Genomic DNA, 16,408 nt, shown 5'->3' with positions numbered 1-16,408 from the left:
TGTTTAAAAAAATGGGCTAAAATGTCCTTTTTTAAGTTTTTTTTTTTTGGCTGCACCATGTGGCTTGCGGGATGTTGAACCCAGGCCACGGCAGTGAAAGCCTGGAATCCTAACCACTAGATCACCAGAGAACTCCCCTGGTGTTTTTTTTTTTTAAATGATTTTTGTTTTATTTATTTATTTTTATCGTCGTTGTATTCTTTTTTAATGCACCATCTTATTTTATTTTTATTTATTTATTTTTTTAGGGTGTGCTGCAAGGCACATGCAATCTTAGTTCCCCAACCAGGGATCGAACTTGCATCCCCTGTAGTGGAAGTGTGGAGTCTTTACCACTGGACCACCAGGGAGGTTCCCCCCTGGTGTTTTTTACTTTTGTATATGGGTATATGGGAATGCAGTACCCAAGGCAGTTAGGAAGTGGCTTCAAGTCCTGCCCCTAGCTTGCTGTGTGGCCTCAGGTTAAGTCACACCCTCTCTGGGAGCCTTAGCTTCATCCTCTGTACAAGAGAAGGTCAGAATCCGAGATCTCTCCTAGCTTTGAAACTCTCAGATCCTAAGTTCTGCCTCTAACAGGAAGCCTCTCCTGATTGCCTCAGCCTACAGCAATCTCTCTCTCCTATAGGCCATGCCATGGCAAAGCTAGAAAGGCTGAACACCCTCACCATAAGACTTGCTTTCCATGGAGGACTAGTCAGTCCTGGGCCCAGATCCTCAATAGGCACGTACACCTGGATGACCAGGATGGGGGGCAGACCAGATGCCCGGTCCAAGAAGAAACTGAAGAAGCTTATCCTGGCAGAGAGGAGCCATGCATGCAAGCACCCAAGAGGACAGGTTAAAGGGATGCCGTTGCATTTCCACCCAGGGATGCACTCCAAGAGCAGTCCAGAGATGGGAGTGGCTGCCTCAAGAATGAGTGAGCTTCCTGTCCCTGGAGGGTGTGCATGATAGCTGGACAGCCACAGGTCAGGGGTGCTGCAGAGGTAATGCCAACATTAGAGGGAGTGTGGGCACTTCCAAACCCTGAAAACTATGGTTCTTGGAACTATGCTGACCCTGAAATCACACCGATAGAACCCAGGCTGCTGTGATCACTGTCTGACTCCTGGCCCCATTCTTCATTCATCTCCAAGATCCATGTGTGGGGGGAGACAAGGGGAAGGTCCACATACCTGGGGTGGGGCACACGGAGGGAGGGTCATCTGCCACATCTATCAAGGGCCTGCCTACCAGTGACCACCTCCTTTATCTCCTGTCCATCCCTGGGCCTAACCCCTCCTGAACCCATCAAGAGCTACTTTGGCATTCAGGAGCCCAGAGCCAGCCAGCCAGCCCTTCCTTTGTTCCCTCCCACTGAAGGCTCCAGTCCAGGCCCTTGCTGTCCCTCTCTCAGGTGCTCTCCCTCCTCTACTGCCTGCAGACACAGGAAGAGCAAGACTCAGTTTCCTTCCTTACACAGGGAAACTCCCAACCCACCTGACCGGCAGGACATACCACCTCCCCTTCAGACCTCAAGCCCATCTCACCAGGTCAACGTCAGAAGTGTCTTTGGGAGTGCGGGCAGCTTCTGGGCTGGCTCTCCTGGAAACAGCTGCATCTGGAGAACACAGAGAAGGTCACAGGCAGGTCAGAGACATCCCTGGTGAGAAGCATCCTGTCTCGGGACAGTGACAAAGGAAACATCCCCATTGCTTTTCCTGGAGACCCATTCTCCAGGGCCTCTGGCAGCACTGGGGAAGCTCCATGGAGGGGCTGTAATTGGAAAGAAAGCTTCCTGACTGCAATGGGCATGAACTCAGCCAGAAGGAAGAGAGAGGTAGCACTAGAGAGTGCTTGCCTTTGGCTCCAAACCCCAAGCACAGCTCTCTCCATCTTGGGGCTACCACCAAGGCAAAGCCTGGACAATCCTAACACCGCTACTGCTCACTGATTTCTCTGCATAATGAGAGCTCCGTGATACTCTTCTGACCTGCACCCTGTTTTTATTAAATCTAAATCTCTCATGCTTCAGAATAAAATAACTCCTTTCTCTGCCACTTCCCGGTTACAACACCCAAGGCAAGCTGTTTAAACTCTATGCAGGTCATTTCCTGTACATGGGGTAACAGTCACCACCTAGGTGGAGAAGGCACAAGTCCACGCCCACTCTAGTACTGCACTGTTATAAGCCCACATCCGCTATCGCCAAGGGCAGGAGTGAGCAAGGTCTCCATCACTGGCACCTACCTGAGGACCTTCAGATTCTGTAGCCTCCCGCCCCTTACCCAGTAAGGTCATCCTCACACCAGCTGAGCAGAACTCAGAGTCCAGCCTAGAGATTTTGTCAAAGAGCCATTAAAGCCTCCCCGCCCTGGAGGCCCTCCTGTGTACCCCCTGTGTCTCTTGGAACTCCCCTGATATCTCCAGCTCCTATAAAGGTGCTGCAACTCCTGGATTTGTATTGCAGAGCCAAGCACTGTCTCATTCCTCAGCTATGTAATGTGCCCCAACCTTGTCTCCCAGTTGGACTGGACAACTCCAGGTCAGGAACTGGTGTGCTGTCTCCATACTTCCCAAGTGCCCAGTACAAGGCAGGGCCCATAAAGGTTGGAAGCTGGTCCAGATGGCAGGCCATCCCAGGGGAAAAAGGTCTCCTCCACTGAGCCCTAGCATGGTTCTGGGTAAGCACTCAACCACAGGGGATAGGGGGAGTGGTTTTCAGCCCCTTTGCCCATACCGCATGTTCCAGTTAACTTCTCTGTTGCTGGACACAGGTGGCTTAAGAGAATCTCCTGAAGTGGTTGGTCCCTCTGGGGCTAAAATGATACAGGGTCTGGTTCTCAGCTTTGTCGTTTCTTAACTTCCTCTAGGGTCACAAGATCGCAGCTAATCCATAGGGCCTTGTTAATCAGTCAAACGTGACCCCTCTGGGTGGCTGCAGCCTCGTGTCAGTGCCTCCTCTCCCCCAGATTTATCCTGCACCCTGTAACCTATGATGTGATCAAACCCAAGAGACTTAATAAAAACCCCATAGTTTCCTTTTCTGTCATACGGAACTGATCTTCTCTACCCCGCCTTTCCCAAGGGACAGCGGCAAGGCCCAAGCCCTTAAACGGTAAACAGGACAGCCATGAGGGTGGCTTACCTGTGCCCTGGGTGATACGAGAGACGAGATCCTGCAGGCGCACCTTGAATTCGTCGAAGCTGTCCATGCGCACGGCAGCTCGCAGGCTCTGGGGCTCCTCCTGGCGCAGCTGCTGGAGTGCCTCGCGCAGGAAGCCATGCATGTCCAGCACCTCCTGGTCGGAAGCATAGAGCTTCATCCTCTGCACAAGCACGCTGCCCGTACGGATGCGCTGCAGCACAGCATCCAGGCGGCCCAGTTGGCCTGCTATCTCTTCGTAATCGCGCTGGTACCGTGCATTCACCCCCTCCAGCAGTTGGCGCTCCACCCCCAGCACGTGTTCCACCACCTGGCGCACGCGCTCGCGGATCAGCTCCTCGATGTCCGCGCGCACGCGGCCCAGCTGGCTGATGGCCGAGCTCATTTGCGCCTGCGCCGCGCCAAAGGCGCGGTCCTGCTCCTGAAGGTCCTGGGTCATGACGTCCAGCTCCTCCTGCCGCTGCTGGATCTCCGTCCCGATGTCGCACTTGAGCTCGTTGTGGCCCCTATCCAGGAGCGCGCAGGAGCAGCACAGCGGCTTGGAGCAGCCTCGGCAGTAGATGCTGTGGACACATAAGGCTGGCCTGATTTAGGGCTCGTCTGCTTTTTTTCTCTTTATATTCGTTATTAAATTCCTCTTCAAAAATTACAAAACTTTGTATCATGGTATGTTTCTACGTTCGTGCTTTTCTCAGTTCAATGTTTGTGGTTATGGTGATAGTATCCAAAATACCAATAAAACGTATTAGAACATCAAAAGTTACTAAAGTAATAATAGCTAGCCTCCATCCGTGAAACAATGCAAAGACGTACAACAAGAAAGTTAATCATCTCTTCCCAGCGTTTCTGAATTTCCTTTCCCCACCTCGGAGGCAACCAGGTGAGCACCCTGGGTGCATCCTTCACACCTCTCTCTATTCAAACAGCTTTACATAAATATCCAGACTATGCTGCTGCTAGCAGAATTCTAAGGACTTGATACATTTCATTCCACTTAATCCTCCGTAGAGTTTCTTAAGGGAGAATTACTGTTATCCTCATTTCACAGATAAAGAAACCAAGACATTCAGAGTTTAAATAATTGGCTCAAATATCTACAACAGTTTTGGGCAGGTTGATGTTCTTAAAAAAAACAGGAGCATGCTAAACCTTTGTAACTTCCTCCTTTAATTGAACTTTTGTTCAGGACACTCCTCTAGGTCTACAAGTATGGACCTGATGTATTCTCATTAATAGCTTCTTTACATTCCAGATGGACCACACTGATTCATTCATCCTGTTAATGGACATCCCAGTGATTTCCTGTTTGTGCATTTTTCCTCAATATGCCCAATGCTTTTTGTAGCCTAATGCATGCATCCTTTTGTTTCTATGAAATACATTACAAAATAATAGGATTGCTAGATCAAAGAGTATGCATATTTTTATTTATTTAATATATTTTAGCCAGCAGACACTTCCATAGCATTTACTATGTGTCAGACACTATTATAAGCATTTGACAAATATCAACTCATTTAATCCTTCTAACAATCCTATGGAGTGGGGATTATTATTATCCCTATTTTAAGGATGGGGAAACTGAGCAAGAGGTACAATAACTTGTCCAAGGTCACACAGTTAGTAAGTGGTAGAGTCCAGATGCAAATTGTAGTAGGCAGAATAATGGCCCCCATCCAAGTACTAATTCCTGGAACCTGAATATGGCACCTTACACGGCAAAATAGGCTTGACAGGTGTGATTACATTAAGGATCTTGAGATGGGAAGATTATCCTGGATTATCTGGGTGGACCCAATGTAAGCACAAGAGTCCTCATAAAGGAAAGAGGCAGGAGGCAGGAGAGTGAGAGAAGGGAGAGGTGATGATGGAAGTAGAGGTCACAGTGACACTATGCTGCTGGCTTTGAAGATGGAAGGGGATCATGAAATACAGAATGCAGGCAGCCTCTAGAAGCTGGAAAAGGCAAGAAAATGGATTCTCCTCAAGAGCCTCCAGAAGGAACACAGCCCTACTGACGTCTTGATTTTAGCTCAATGAGACCCATTTCAGACTTCTGACCTCCAGAGGTACAAAACGATATATCTCTAATGGTTTAGGTCCCTAAATTTGTGGTAAATGTTACAGCAGCAACAGGAAACTAATATAAAAAACCCAAGCAGCCTGGCTCAGAGTCCATGCTCTGAAACACTGCAGTGCTGCTTCTTCAAATATTACCAGGAAAAATATTAGTTACTTCCGTAGAAATACTGCTGTAATTTACTCTCACCAGCAATGAAAATAATAAGTTAGCCCACCTGAGGCCAGGAGAAAGGATTTTAGCTGGGGCCACTTTGGCCTTAATTACTGACAGCAACTTGTCCCACAACTGCCAACAGAGAGCCTGCTGGCCGACCCAATTCTAAAATCTTGAAACCAGGTACTAGTCCTCAGCTTTGCCAGCTCTCAACCTTCCCAAGTCACCCAAGGTGGTAAAGTCCCAGGGCTTGACCCTCCTGCTCAAACACAGGAGACTTATGCCATGCTAGCAAAGCTTTTCTGGAGACAGAAAAGTGTGTGGAAAGTGGGATGGGGGGTGCCACTGGGTCATGAGCCTTGAGCTCCTCCAGACTCAGGAAATCGGATCTAAGTAACAGAGACCCACATCACCTAGAGGCAGGGCCAGTGGCTGTGGTAAGTGGCAGTTGGAGCAGAGAAAAAAGCTGGGCAGATGTGGATCTGACCTCTGCTCTGTGGCCTTCCTTGGCAGGTCATTTAACCTCTCTGCACCTCAGTTTTCTTACCTGTAAAATAGGGATAATTCCTACCTCATATGGGAGTGCTGGAGAGGATCAAATGAGGTAAGCCATACATGAATGTTTTTTAAAAAGACTATGATTATAATTGCCTGAAATATTAGTGCTCCCTAATTAGACACTACTAATGAGAAATGTTAAGCAATTATGAAAGGAATGAATAACTCTACAGAGGGCAATTTGGCAGTATTCATCAAAATTACAAATGTATTTATCCTCTGACCCAGCACTCTCCCTTCTAGATATCTTTTCTGCAGCTCTATCTCCATACATAAAAAATAACATTTGTACAACGTAACACAGTCCATAATAGCAAAGAATAGAAACAACCTAAGTGACCACCACTAGGCAATGAGTTACACAAATTACAATGCACCCGTACAGTGGAGTACTATGCAGCTGAAAAAAACTGTGGAAGTTCATTATATGGAAAAATCTCTCTGGCAAAATAAGGATAATAATAGGAGTATTAGGAGGATTCGATGAGTTAATATATATAAAAGGTTAGAACAGTGACTATCATATATTGTGTTCAATTATGACAATGTATACTTTAAGTAAAAAAATCAAGGTGTAGAAGTGTATTATAGGGGACTTCCCCTGGTGGCACAGTGGTTAAGAATCTGCCTGCCAATGCAGGGGACATGGGTTCGATCCCTGGGCCAGGAAGATCCCACATGCCGTGGAGCAACTAAGCCCGGGCGCCACAACTACTGAGCCTGCGTGCCACAACTACTAAAGCCCGTGTGCCCCAGAGCCCGCACACCACAACTACTGAAACCTGTGTGCCTAGAGCCCATCCCCCGCAACAAGAGAAGCCACCGCAATGAGATGCCCACGCACCACAATGAAGAGTAGCCCCCGCTTGCCGCAACTAGAGAAAGCCCGCGTGCAGCAACAAAGACCCAACTCAGCCAAAAAAAACCCCAGAAGTGCATTATAGGATGCTGCCTTTTGTGTAAGAATGGAGAAAAATAAGAATATATTCATATTTGATCGTATTTGAATAAAGAAACCTTGGAAGGATACAAATTAATAAAAGTATTTACAGGATGAGGCAGGGAAAAGGTGGTGTGAGGCATTTCACTGTATGCCTTTTAGGTTGCTCTCATGTTTGAACCTTGTGAATGTATTGATATTACCTATGTTTTTAATTAAAGAACAGAATTCTAATAGATGTGGGCAATTAGATAGGCTATAGAAATAAAGGGAGAACTAGAACCAGTTGTCGTTTTCCTAGCTTTGGATTCATGGGAGAGGGCCTGAGACCGAGGTGAGTGACCCTTCCTTAGAAAGAGTGCTCCGGGCCTGGGAAGGGGACCCCTAGGGGTGGCCTGGCTGGAGGGGGAGCAAGACTTGCTGGGGGGGACCACAGTCTCTGCTGGGTCCTCTTCTTAAGCCCCTTCTGCCCCAAATGGGGTCTCCCCAGGGAAACCAGCCACCCCTGCCCCTCTGGATGGAAGGAGACAATTGGCTTCAGGTCTCTGTTGAGGGGCCTGCATCAGACGCCCTGGGGTCCAAAGCCCCCAACTTTCTGATAAGACTGAGTTGCAAACCCTGAATCAGAATGACCCATTGTGCGCCTGCCACCCAAGACCAAGGATGACCTCCTTGGCCTAGGGTTCCTTCACCCTCATGCAAAGGACACTTACTGAGCACCCACTGTGTGCTTGGCACTTTGTGGGGAGACAGAGGTGAGGTGGGCACCTACCCACAAGGAGCTCCATGACAAGGACCCAGACTTAACACAGACAGAGAGGTGTAGCTCTGGAAAGCAAAAGGGCACTTATTTGCTTCTGGAACACTCGAAAGAATGAACTAAAACACCACGGAATCAATGAGAAGTTGCTCAGCAAAGTGGCTGGATTGTACCAGAATTAAGAGAAGAAAACAGCTTAATTCTATTCCAGCAAAGCAAATGAAAAGAAATATGGAAAAATTTTCCATGTTCTCATTCACAACAGCAATTTAAAAAATGCTAAAAAAAAAATACCTAGACATAATCCTAGCAAGAAATACATAGAACTTATATGGAGTAAATGACAAAAACCCACTACGAGAGAAAGTCTAAAAACAGAAAAGTGTATCAAGGTCCCAACGGGAGAGACTAAATAGTATAATGTTAATTTTCCTCAAGTTAATACAAAGGTTTAAAGCAATTTGAGCCAAATTACAAATGAGGTTTTAAAACTTAACCAACTGATTCTAAATTTCACACAATGAAAAAAAAGAAAAAAAGAATGAATTTCACATGAAGGAGTAAACAGATCAAATAGCTAAGAAATTGTTTGAAAAATCAGTGTAAGGAAGGGGATTTTCTCTGCCACTGACAACATTATAGAACTACCGTTATTAAAAGTGTACATACTAGTCTAATAGTCAAGAGAACGATCAGCACAACAGACCAGATAGTCCTGAAAGAGGCCCTGGCATCTATCAGAATGTAATATTTTATATAATAAAGCATTCCAAACTAATGGACATTAAAGGATTTTCAACAATTAGATCATGAAAACTGGCTACAGGGGGGGAAATAAATCAAGTTAGAGCTTTGCTTCATACACTACACCAAGATATACTTTTGATGAATCAGAGTTAAATATGAAAAATAACACCATGGAGATATAACAGTTGACTATTTACTCTCATGATGGTAAAGACCTTATAACCACTGAAGAAGTGGAAGAAATCATACTATCAACAGATGCAGCTGCCTGAAAATTCAAAACTATCTATTTTTTGGAAAGACATTCATGACCTCCTATTATAAGAAAAGCACACTTTGTAACCCTAAGTGTTGTCCATTCTGTTTTAGATGATTACAGAGACAGCAGGAAGGAAAGGAAAAAGTCTAGATTGATAGTAGTTACCTCTTTCTCTTCTTCCCTCCCCCTTTTTACTTATTGAGATTTTCCAAAAGTTTCCGTAATCAATTCTAAACAAACGAGTTTGGACTTTAAATAGGAGGCAATGGGGAACCGTAAAAGAACATCCCCTCTAGGAATTACAACAAGCTCTTTCTCTTCTACCTTATGATATATTGTTTGGTTTATCCCTTTATGACTGTTCAGCGAATTGACTGCATGATTAATATTTTAATAGAAACCCCAACATGTTTCCTGGGTTCTCAGTCTTCCCATCCAAAAGCTGCCTGTGTCTAAACCACCATCCCAGAGGCCACGTGACAGTAGACAGGACATGGGTTCTGGAGGTGGCCCGACCTAGGCCTGAATCTGAGCTCTTCCACAATTCCTAGCTATGAGGCCTTGAGTAAATTACTTTCTCTCTCTGAGTCTTAATTTCCCCATCTATACAATGGGCATAAGGATACTCTCTCATAGACTGTTACAAAGACAAGGGGCTGGTGTATGTGAAGTGACCAGCACAGTGCCAGATACACATTGGACATTCTGGAGCTGTGAAAGAAGAGGGGGCATTAACCGCATATGTACACTTGGCAGGGGAGAGCCCTGCTGCTGGTGGGTGAGCCTCTCAACCTCAGGCAGTAGGAAACGTCACCACTGAGTGTGGTCTCTGGGCTGTTCCCTTCCCAGTAGGGACATGCCGCCCTAGACCAGCCACACTTCCCAGTAGGACCAGAGCAACATGGCACTTCTGCTGTCCTAGGAAACAGGATAACTCAGAATGCAGGAAGCAAAAATCCTATGAAAACAGGACTAGTGGAGGAGAGATGGCCCCAGAGCAAAACTCCAGGGCAGGGCCTGGCTTGCCTGAATGCTGACGGAAAAACTCTCCACTTCACCGCCCCCATCTCAACAAGGGTTGATGGGAGCTCTCACTTTGGTGGAGTATGGAAAGGAGTAGCCTCTTTTGGAAATTCAAATAATTAGCTAGAGGGTAATTAAAGGGATCCATCAGTCATTTACACAGTAGTATGGATGCATTTAATGAGGCTGGTTTCCTGCCATCTCCAGGGTGACACAGTTGAGGAAATAAGATTTCTGAAACCAGGAGAGGAGATGAGTAATTGTAGAGACTGGGATGCTCCAAGAGAGTGAAAGCATTATTCCTGTTGACCTCCCCTCCTCCAACTATTCATTAGTTGAGAAGGTGGTGACAGAGATAGGAAAACCTGCGGTCTGAGAGAGGAAGATAACAGAAGTTAAGAGAAGCAGCAAAGAGGGACTTCCCTGGTGGCGCAGTGGTTAAGAATCTGCCTGACAATGCAGGGGACACGGGTTCGAGCCCTGGTCCAGGAATATCCCACATGTTGTGGAGCAACTAAGTCCGTGTGCCACAACTACTGACCCTGCGCTCTAGGGACCATGAGCCACAACTACTGAGCCCACGCACCGCAGCTACTGAAGCCTGCACACCTAGAGCCTGTGCTCCTTAACAAGAAAAGCCACCACAGTGAGAAGCCCGCGCACCACAACGAAGGGTAGCCCCCGCTCGCCGCAACTAGAGTAAAGCCCACGAGCAGCAATGAAGACCCAACACAAACAAAAGTAAATAAATAAAATAAATTTTAAAAAAAAGAGAGAAACAGCAAAGAAAGAGGAGGGGAGGAAGCCTTGTCTATTTCACACTATGGTCTTATGCTGGTCCCACACCCAAGAAAGAGGAAGAGGGCTGGAAGAGGGCTTCCCTGGTGGCACAGTGGTTGAGAGTCCGCCTGCCGATGCAGGGGACACGGGTTCGTGCCGCGGGAAGATCCCACATGCTGCGAACCGGCTGGGCCTGTGAGCCATGGCCGCTGAGCCTGCGAGTCCGGAGCCTGTGCTCCGCAACGGGAGAGGCCACAACAGTGAGAGGCCCGCATACCACAAAAAAAAAAAAAAAGAAAAGAAAAAGAAAGAGGAGGAGAAAGTTTGTAGTTTTTCTTCCCCACTCTTTTCTATGTAGGTCTCTGCTTTCAAGACTGGCACATCCATGGTGGACAGTGTTCTGCTGGGCCACGTCACTCATTCAGTAGGTAGCAGATGCACTGCTGCATGGGTGTCCTGCCTCTCCTGCCCTCTCTATGGCAGTGAATGGCACTACTGTTCAAAGGCCACTCAAGCCAAAGATCAAGGGGAATTCCAGATTCCTCCCCTCTTCGACTGCTTCAACAATGACTCATTATTAAGTCTTGTTAAGGTCTACCTTCATTTACTTAAAAAAAATTACTGAGTACCAGCTATGTCCAGGTATGGGGCTAGAATGTAGAGATGATTAAGGTAGAATTCTGGTTCCTAAATCTGTCCCATCAGTTCCCATTGATACTGCCTTTGTTCTTGCCCCAGTTATGGCTTATCTCCTTTAGCACTGTCCCCTAATAGGCGTCCTTGCCTCTGGTCTCTCCAATCAACCTTTCCCAGTGCCACCACATGGTATTTCTAAAATGTGATCATCTGGGAATTCCCTGGCGGTCCAGTGGCTAGGACTCTGTGCTTTCACTGCCAAGGGCCCTGGTCTGATCCCTGGTCGGGGAACTGAGATCCCACAAGCTGCGTGGAGCAGCCAAAAAAAAAAAAAAAAAGTGATTATCACCATACATTGAGGTGACTGCAATGATGCCCCTTGGAAGTACAGTCAGAATAGTATCAAGTGCAAGCAATATCTTAAGTAACACATAAGTAATATGTTAATGAAGGAGATTCAATTTTTGAACAAAGTTAGATCACTTGGGCAAATTCACTGAGTTTTATAATAATGTACTATAATTATATAGTATTGGATATTAGTGAACATGAACACAATTTGGATTTACATGCCAGTAAATGTTGCAAAAGAACAAGGCAAAGTTTATCACATAGATAAGTATAGTGATTACTTATTAATCTGATTAAGCTATTTCATTTAAATCCAACCTAATTTCAAGAAATAAAACAGCAAAAGAGATGGAAATAGCTGAAACAATCAATTAACTAGAGCCATGAATAAGAAAAATGCTATTGGATATTAAGGTAACAATAACTTAATACTGTATTAAACAACATATGGTATAAACACACAGCTCTTCTATTTAGTTGTCCCTATCTCAAAATACCTCCCCAACTCTAACAGCTTTGGCAGAACAAATCCAAACTGTAAAACATGCCAAAGCGGGCTTCCCTGGTGGCGCAGTGGCTGAGAATCCGCCTGCCAATGCAGGGGACACGGGTTCGATCCTTGGTCCAGGAAGATCCCACACGTCGTGGAGCAACTAAGCCCATGCGCCACAACTACTGAGCCTGTGCTCTAGAGCCCGTGAGCCACAACTAGTGAGCCCGCATGCCGCAGCTACTCAAGCCCGCACGCCTAGAGCCTGTGCTCCACAACAAGAGAAGCCACCGCAATGAGAAGCTCACGCACTGCAACGAAGAGTAGCCCCTGCTCGCCGCCAACTAGAGAAAGCCTGTGCATAGCAACGAAGACCCAACACAGCCAAAAATAAAAAAATTAAATAAATAAATTTATTTAAAAAAAAAAGCCAAAGCAGGCATTTGTTACAAAATTCAATGACTATAAAGTTAATCATTAAATGTTAATAGAATCTGGTGACATAGGAAGCAAGCAGTAACTCCTTATGTGACACAAACAATTTTGATATTCTCCAGAAGTACTTTTATTAAAATAGGTATAAAATTATTTTATGTAGCTCTGAGTGTATACTGTGGTTCTGATCTTTGTTACTCATTCAATACTCACTAAATATTTAAGTTTCCCCCACACCGTGGTAATACTCTTAAGATTACTAATCAGAAAAAAATAAAATCATAAATTAAAAACTGTAATACTAATGGTAATAGAGCAAGAGGAAAATGAGAAGGAAAGGAAGAGGAAGAAAGAGGAGGAGGGGTTATGTAAGAAAATTTCATTGAAATAAACAGAATTTTTAAACTAAAGGAGCAAGCTGGGTTTCAGAATAATTTGATACAATATGCTCCACACCAAGACAGCTTGGTTAAATTGATAAACTTAAGGAATGAAAAATATCTTTAGGCATCGAGACAGAAAAAGCCAATAAATTTGGCCTCAGGCCTCTCCTGGTGGACGTTTGATGCTGGAAGGTAATGCAGCAAAGTCTACAAAGCTCTAAAGGAAAGACCATGATCAGGTATATTACACCCAGCCAAGATGTCATGTAAGCGTAAAAGCAACTGATAGACATTCTCAACACCAAGACACTCTAGGAATTCAGAACACAGAAGTCCTTCTTGAGAAAAACTGCTGATTGACAACATCCGTCCAACCAAGAGCCGAATCAAAACAAAGAATCCACGAAAAGTGGTGTTAAAGTGAAAGGACCAGTGCTGTGCATAAGAGCCATTGTGACATGGAACCAAGACTACAAACATGGGAGTGGACCATCCTGATCTTTCACGGCAAAGACTTTGTTACTGTCTAAAATGGATTCATTTCATTAAATACAAAATATAATGGCTCCAGCCTCTTGATGCCTTGGTAATTTTTTTGCTTAATCTTAGAGAGGTCTTTTAGGAAATATTTTAGGATGAAGAAATATTTCTTTGAAGTTTAGCAAGTCTAATTTTACTTTAGTATCTTTTTCTTTCATCAAAGTCAAGGAAAATTAAATTTAACATTGCTTAACTAGCATGCTTCCTTTGAATAAGCTAATTGTAAGGGAAGATACACTCTGAGCTCGAAACAAGCAACTTGTAGAATCCTTTTTTTGCAACTCGGCCAGGTTGTTAGTTGAAAACTACCTGTATGTGGAGGCTGGCAGCACCAGGACAGGCTCTGCAGGGTCTGCAGTCAGAAATCCTGCGTCCTGTCCTGGCCCTGGCTCGGATAAGATCTCCTATTTGGGGATGAGCTCCCGTTAATGTTTGGGCCTCTTGCAACAATTCTCTCTTCCTCAATAATCTTATAGGAGGGTCTGGGAAGTAAGGTAACAGCACAGGAAAAAACATCTCAAAAGACAGGAAAGTGCTTTATTGTGTTAAGAAGAGGTCAAATCCAACCAGAAGAGCCCATTCTCTGACCATATTGGAAAAGGTTTCAGTTTCCTATTGAAAGGCGCTGCCCAGGTACCAAGGGATCGGGGAGCGTCACTCAAGGCTGGTTTTAAGCCTGTCCCCTGTACTCTGCTTCCTGCCACCACTGCGTGATGTCCACCTCTGCCCTGAACCCTCCCCTGGGCTGCCCAGGATGCCTCTCCCCACCTGTTGCCAATCATTCCAACTTCTGGTCTTGGGAGCTCTTTTCCCAGTTTATGATCTCATCATACGTCTCAAACTTGAATAATAGGTCTTTCATTTTCCCCACTCAACTGTAACTAAAGCTCTTCCTGCTACAAGTTTTTTTTTTTTTTTTTTTTTTTTTTTTTTTTTTTTTCCTGCTACAAGTTTTGATGGTCCTGGATTAATTCCCCTACTCCATCCAGCCAAGCTTTGGGATCTGACACCCCAACATGGGTCTCAGCTCCATCGACAGCCCTAAACCCCCATTACCCTTGGCTGCAAGGCACTCCCCAGCGCTCCCCAGCACATGTGATGAAAAGGCTGGCAGCCACCTTGACCTCCAGGTTAGGCAGGCCATGGCCGTGTGACACTCTGGCCTTCTCCCCATGCTGCCACCTCTGCATTCTTGCAGGTCTCACCCCCACCTGCACCATGGCTCAGCCTCCTAATGCGGCTCCCTTTCCCCAGGTCCAGATTCTTTGCTTCAGTTCCGCTTGGGTCATATATCCAACGGTAAGGTGGTAAATCTCAAATTCTTTATGGAATAGGGTAAAATGTAAATAAGCATGCAGCCAAAGAAAAAAAAGCCTGGTCTCCTTGCTCCTAAACTTGCCCACTTCAATCAAAGTACCAGAGTGCAGAAAGAGGATCTGAATATTATCCCACTCTCTGCCTTAATACCACCAGTGGGTTTCCAACAGAGTCCCCAAAGGTCCATTCACACTGTGCTCTACAGGATACTCACTGGTACAAGAGTAAACTGCAGGAAAATGGAGCAAACTGAGAACATTCTTTGTCCCGGAAGTTGTAGAATAGCGTGCGAATTCCTCCAGCTTTCCCATGTTTGACCCTAGCTCACCCTTCCAGCTCCTGCCCTCCTGCACAGCCTTTACTTGCAGCTCCTGAAATGCAGCAGACTTGCTGGTGCCTCTGCCTTTGTACATGCTCCCTCCCCTTTCTGCTTCCTTACAGGCCAGGCCAAGTGTGACACCCCCTTGGAAGCTGCCATCCCCAGCCAATCCAGGCTGGGTAAGTGGCCTTTTCTGAGATCACATGCCTGGTGCCTCCCTTCCTTCTTCCTTCTGCCCTTAAATAACTGAGCACACACAGCCGTCTGGAAAGGGAAAATATGAGGGAGAGGATGGTGTCTTATCACACTGTCCTAAGGGCAACTATCAGCACAGAGTGACAATGGTGAGCAGGCTTCCTTGAAGCACTTTGCAGCCTTGATTGTTAATTGCAGATCTGGTTCCTCCACCAGACTGTGACCTCAGAGGGCCAGGGCTGTATCTGTTTGTATTTATACCCTAGCACCTAGCAGAGGGCTTGCTACATAGTAGGAATGTGGGCTGAAAGAATGGACTCCACAGGTATGGTGATCAAATGCCAATGGTCCCAGGGAGGACACTCCCAGGCTGAGTTTGAAAGTTTAAAGCCACTTCTGATGCTGCTCCCCAGTGTGAGCCCTAAGTCAGCTCAATGTCAAAGGAGGAAACGGTTTATTATTGACTTGTAACCTGCAAGAAGTTGTGGGTTATTTATGACACTAAGGTTTTGTGCAGAAGAAACGAGTTTTTCTAGTAACCACTGGTAGATTGTGAAACAACTGTGAATTGTGACTGTGTGTGTATGATTTTTAAGCAATACTGTCAGGTTTTTGAAGCCATCTACCATGCTCAAGGGAAAAGAATCCTGTCCTCTTGCTGGCTGGACCTCCTTGCCCCTTGTACCTTGCCCACTGTGGAGAAATCCACCCCCCACACTAGAGGTGAAGCACTCTGTAAGCTACCACCATCTGGGGCTCTGGAAGAGGCCCCATCCTCACTGCAGGGTAGGAGGTGTAAACTGTGGTTTATACAGTTGCTGCCAGCCCCTATCAGCTACTAAGACTGTGCAATCTAGATGTCCACATTTACATGTGAGCAGACAACACAGAACCACAGGACCTATAAAGAGAATCAGCAGCCAAAATGGGGACCAAACTGATTCCTGGCTCACACTGAAAAAAAGGGTAATATAGGAAACATAAACCTTCTAAAAATTCTAAGTTTGTTTTCCAGGGAGATTTAAGAACATACACTGAGAAAACAAGAACAGGCTGACAAGAAAAAGCATCCTGAGAACACTGACCTTGTTTGGCAATTAAAAAAACATGATTGCAATTGTTGCAGCACCATGGATGGACCTAGAGACTGTCATACTGAGTGAAATAAGTCAGGCAGAGAAAGATAAGTATCGTATGATCTCACTTATATGTGGAATCTAAAAAAATGATACAAATGAACTTATTTACAAAGTAGAAACAGAGTCACAGATGTAAAACACAAACTTAAGGGTTA

General features: G+C 45.6%; 1 protein-coding gene across 2 annotated transcripts in view; it reads right to left on the bottom strand.

Annotated features, from left to right (window-relative positions):
* The window catches only part of PML (PML nuclear body scaffold), a gene marked incomplete at both ends in the record, with an annotated part of 41,461 nt that overhangs the window by 17,697 nt on the left and 7,356 nt on the right, over positions 1–16,408 (bottom strand). For both annotated transcript variants that reach the window (XM_079701403.1, XM_079701404.1), the window contains 2 exons: positions 1,530–1,600; positions 3,128–3,708. In XM_079701403.1, the coding sequence (XP_079557529.1) occupies positions 1,530–1,600; positions 3,128–3,708 (652 nt within the window). The remainder of the gene's footprint in view (positions 1–1,529; positions 1,601–3,127; positions 3,709–16,408) is intronic.

The sequence above is a fragment of the Hyperoodon ampullatus genome (genome assembly GCF_949752795.1).
Source record: "Hyperoodon ampullatus genome assembly, chromosome: 3".
In the NCBI taxonomy this organism is placed as follows: Eukaryota; Metazoa; Chordata; class Mammalia; order Artiodactyla; family Ziphiidae; genus Hyperoodon; species Hyperoodon ampullatus.
The sequence above is the reverse complement of the archived record's forward strand: the minus strand, read 5'-3'. Positions and strand labels throughout refer to the sequence as shown.